This window comes from Myripristis murdjan, chromosome 19 (assembly GCF_902150065.1).
Source record: "Myripristis murdjan chromosome 19, fMyrMur1.1, whole genome shotgun sequence".
In the NCBI taxonomy this organism is placed as follows: domain Eukaryota; kingdom Metazoa; phylum Chordata; class Actinopteri; order Holocentriformes; family Holocentridae; genus Myripristis; species Myripristis murdjan.
The window spans coordinates 6,278,233-6,283,441 of record NC_043998.1 but is presented as its reverse complement, the minus strand read 5'-3'; the positions used below and the strand labels follow the sequence as shown (position 1 = coordinate 6,283,441).

The 5,209-nt window shown below is 44.3% G+C and overlaps 1 protein-coding gene across 1 annotated transcript; it reads left to right on the top strand.

The window, feature by feature from the left end:
- sost (sclerostin) lies at positions 1 to 4,596 on the top strand. The gene is made up of 2 exons (XM_030077236.1): positions 1 to 354; positions 3,296 to 4,596. Exons 1-2 carry the CDS (start codon positions 78 to 80, stop codon positions 3,703 to 3,705), a joined length of 687 nt encoding a protein of 228 aa, XP_029933096.1. The 5' UTR covers positions 1 to 77; the 3' UTR covers positions 3,706 to 4,596.
- Positions 4,597 to 5,209: the final 613 nt, after the last annotated feature.

Sequence of the window (5,209 nt, the reverse complement as noted above, 5' to 3'; positions counted from 1 at the left end):
GGAATTGACCAACAAGTCCAAGCGGGCATCACTGTCAGCGTGTTTTTTCTGCGCTTTGCTGCCGCCGACCGATAAGCATGCAGGTGTCTGTTGCGCTCCTCGTCTCCAGCTCGGTGCTCCTGCTGCTCCAGGGATGCTGCACCGCTGTGAAGGGATGGAAGGTACTAAAAAATGATGCTACGGAGATCGTACCGGAGTACACGGAGGATACCAGGACAACCCAGAGGGCAATACAGGCGTCAAACGACAACACTAACAACAATAACAACAACAACAACAACAACAACAACAACAGCACTATGAATAACAGGGCGAAAAGCGGTGGAAGGAGAACACCAAACACAGTGTCCTACAGTGAGTATTCCCGTCATGAAGCTGACTGAAAAATGTTGATTCCTCTTATTATATGTGGAATTTTAAAAGTTGGGTGTCTGAAGTGTTTTAGCACAAATAAAACGGAAAACAGGGGCAGCTTCATCAGCTGGAACATTATGTCTTCTGTGCGGTGCGGCTATTATCCAGATCAACCCAACTTGAGGAACACTTTATAATCTGAATTTTGCATTTAATCTAAAATGCACAAAACTGAGGAAACTATCGCCAGACAGTTCTAAATTTGCATAGTATAAAATTACAGCTACCTTTAATTTGTCTACCGGTTAACCCTCTAATCCTCTCTGTTCGCAAGCGACTACACAAGTGCGCGTGGCGTGATAATACAAATAAAATAGCAATAACTGACAAATATTAACATTTATCGGAGTGTATAGACAATAAACGTACATTTTTATGTTTTTCGTCTTAATTTAGATTAAATAGGCTTGTTTCAGCTCTCAGGTGCATTACGTTCAGATTCAGTCTTATTGACTTTTTGTGTATTTCAAAAAGATAGAGAAACGAATAAACAATAACCTTAACTGATAACACTGTGATACTTGACAAATTTATAGTGTAAATGGTGCATCAAGCCTTACGTTGGCGTAATGCGTAGACACTTAAGGCAGGCCTCGTTTAATTAGACTGCTTTTTGTCCTGCATTTTTTAAAGATAATGATATAAATGCACATTTGTTGCCTATACAGATAAATTGAGCCTACAGGAATATGTGCATCTGACTGAAAACACCCACACACACAAGCGAGGAGCGAGGAGAGAACATTTTCATGTCACCTCATCTTTTTATTGAAGACCAAAAAAGAACGGCTCTGCAGTGTAGGAAGGGTATTTTCTTGTACCTTAATTCACTGCCAAAGTTGAGAGCAGCACACACACACACACATACTTGTGGTTTCTTCCCTACACAGTTTGAAGTGGGGCATTTAGAGAGAGATCAGGGCTTTTTCACTTTGTCTTCCAGGTTATTTCCTCCTCTCTTTATACTATTAGTCAAGCTCTACTTACAGCATAACTATTTGATTGCAACAACATGTCTCCCAAATAGACAACCCCACAGTTTGTTCTTCGGGGGATGTCTTCAGGGGCTTTGGAAATTGCTTTTTAAATGCAACACTGGATTTGAGAATGATTCCCACCTGTGGCTGGTAAAGGTTGAACTGTATATTCTGATTGGTCAGTGCATAAAGAACAATCTCCTGCTTGCTGCATGAATTTAAGATGGGTGGTGCAACATTCCTATAATTTTGACTCCATTCAGTCATGACCGTTCAAGTCAGAGATCAGACAAGAAAATTATTGATTAGATTAGGAGAACAACAATTGACGAGGGCAATTAGCGAGTCAAGATTGGTTAGCCTGAGTGACCACGTTTTGCATAACGATTTCCCAGTCCTCACAAACGACACCGTGTCTCCACAGCAGGGCTGGGAAAACATCTCTCTATCTTTACAGTGGATAAAAGCAATATCCACTGTTTTTTCATGCAAGGAGACAGAAATCTTCTGGATTATTTTGTAGTTGGTTTATCTTGTTCCCTGGGGCGATAGCTTCTCATGGTCCCTGTGGGGTCATGGAGGAGTCTGTGACCACTGCCTGGCCTCCCTCCAGTCCTCTCCCAAGGCTCCTCTCCCACTGCCAAGGGAGAAGGCGCAGCTTGCACAGCTACAGTAGTGTAATCCTTTTCTTTTCAGGCCACCCTCAGTCGTATTTGTTTTTTTTTTTTTTTTTTCAGATTTAAAGAAGAGAGAAAAACAGGACATGTAGGAGAGAAGCGAGAGTGTGAATGGCTTCAACCTACGTACATTTAGGGCCGCAATCACATGCCAACAGTTAGGCTGCGTGTTAACAGCTCAGTGAACAAGGCAACCTGACTTCTCGGAGTATCGTGGTAATTGATGAAAACCACTGCCGAGCGTGCACCTTTAGGCATTGTGTAGGCTACTGTGATCCAGCCCCTTTACCGTGGCCACAAAATAACACTAGATCAGGTTCTCACGGAGAGAAAAAAAAGGAAGTCATCTCACATAAATCCTTTGTTCAGCCCTTTTTGCAAAGAAAGCCACAGAGGAAAACAGATCTCTTTCTGAGTGTATCATTTCTTAACCGACTGTTCTTTTGCCCCTTTTTACACACTGCTTGTAAAAAAATGAGACAATAACTCATGCAGATGATTTTTAAAAAGCTGTGGTGATTTTTTTAAAAAGCTGTGGCTAAAATATAGGATTTCATGCTGAATAAAGTCTCTCAGCTAATTTTGGCAGATGTCCAGTTTGCGCAGAATTGTACAGTTGCATTAATGCCTTGAAATAACCAGACAGCTATTTACTCTTCCATCGCCACATTCATTTCCTGAGGGCCAACTGAGTATGCCAACTTTTGTTCCGACTCAAACCTCCATTAGGTTTGATTGAGCTGTTTAATGGCCCTCTGGTCTGGATTTGCTATCAGCTGATTGCTGCCAGCTGGATTTCTTTGTCAAGCACTATCGTCAGCTAATGATTAGACCATAAATCTAATTCAGAAAATCGGATCTGGTCTCATACTGTACGCTTGAAACTTGTAGATGTAGTCTATAAACACTTATATTATGTTGAATCAATACAACTGCATTTTAAGCGCTTATATTATCATAGTGTATCAGAATCAAGATTACATGCCTCTGTCTCATGTTACATTTTGAATCTGGCTTGTGTTAATATCTAATTCTGTTTAAATGGTATCATGAAGGCCAGGTCCACATATAGAGAATCTGAGAAACTAGCAAATATCAGAATTAGACCCAGCTGTTGTTCTAAATCATTAAGATGAAGATGGTTTCTTCTTGTTTTCCATGACTTCAAAGTGTTTGTTTTGGGCTGAGGCCATGAGTGTAACTGTGATATTATGCTCTTCAACCCAGGTGCCTCTGAGCTGAGTTGCAGGGAGCTGCGTTCCACCCGTTACATCACCGATGGCTCCTGTCGCAGTGCCAAGCCTGTCAAGGAGCTGGTGTGCTCAGGCCAGTGCATGCCCGCACACCTTCTGCCAAACTCAATCGTCCGTGGCAAGTGGTGGAGGAGCAGCGCCACAGACTACCGCTGCATCCCGGCGCACTCTCGGACACAGCGCGTCCAGCTGCAGTGTCCCAACGGCAACAGTCGGACTTACAAAATCCGCGTGGTCACCTCCTGTAAGTGCAAGCGCTACAGCCGCCACCATAACCAGTCAGAGGCCAAGGAGGTGCCGAAGTCAAGGCGCAACAAGAAGCACGGCCGCTTGTCCCAGGGCCGGAACAAGAACAACACACCACTAACGGGCAACTCGTACTGAGGCTGCTCCACAGTATCCTTCAAGGACAGAGACCAAAGCACACTCGCTCATACACACGCACATGTTACACAACATAACAACCAACATGTCTCCTTCAAATGGAGAGGAGATCAAAGAGAAATTTTCAATGAGAGCGAATTCATAAGCTAATTGTTGGGCTGATTTTTAAAGTTGTGATCACCATACAGGCACTATCAATGTTTGTTTTTCCAGATAGATGTCAGCATATTTGTGAACTTTGTTTAATTGCATGACCAAATGAGTGGACCAACAATGCCGGTGCTTGCCATGTGACTGGTCAGGAGAAGTAGCGCTCTCTCTTGGAATAACATGACACGAGAATACCATCACCCCAGGAGCTCAGAACTTCCCTGTGCTTGCTTCTGTCTCTTACCCTGACACAAACCAGTTTCATGTGAGCACAGCGAGAAGTCCCGCAAGGCCTCAAACCCACCTGCACAAACATCCAGCGGATGTGCGAGTACATCACGCCACAGCTCTATTTAACAGTGAAAAGGTGTATCTTCGCTCCAAACTGGTTGTAATCCATCTCCTTATGGTTGTGCATAGAGGAGATGGTGGCAGCTCTGAGGGCTCTGGAGGTGGGATGCTGACAGGCTCAGAGGCCCTGGCCCCTGCCCCAGATCAGGCAGCCCTCTGACAGCCTTGGCGAAGGCTTCACTCACCAGGGCAGCCCCCCAGCACTCTCCAAACTACAGCAGCCCCAACCGGGCCTGTCAGTTACAGTAGGGCATTTTTCCCACGGCCTGATGGAAAAAGTGAGGAGAAAGACAGAGGTGGAAAGAGAGAGAAGAGTAAAAGAGAGAGGGAAAGGGGGAGCAAACGATTGTGTCAGCACTCCAGTGCCAAAAGGGCAGTGGGTAGTCCTCTTAACTGCTAAATTAGCCCATTCCTGTGTTTAGGATTTGAGTCATAAAAAGCCATTTCCTCTAGACATAGCCAGTTCCTGTTTGCTGGAATTGCAGTACAAATGTGTAGGAGGCTTCCGAAAATTGTGCCTGGTTGCTTCGTTACCTAGGGGCAGAGTATTCTCCAGCACACCCACACTGGAAATCATTTGAAACAAGCCAAATAGAAGAGCGATCACCTAGCCGTAGCCAAAATTCATCTGCCTGACGATGCCTCCGCTGCTCTCTACCCTCGCTCTCTAAATAGCTCTGACAGGAAAGATAGGAACGAAAATAGCGAAAATAAAGGCACTATTTAAATTTGAATCGTTGTGTTGGCTGCTGAAATCCGGCAGGATGCAGGCAGGAGGAGGTAGTTGCGACACCCGATATTTCAGTGCTGACAACAACACAGCCTCCTTTCTCAGCGTTGCCACAGATGGGCCTGTACTTCATGAAGAATATTCAGAACGTTTCCGCATATTGTCAGCATTCCATTGTTTCCGCCCATATTGCTTCCTGATTTTGGTTTTCCAAACTGTACTGACGATGTTTGCTTCTTTTTCAATTGTATGTTTGAAATAGCAACTGGAAGG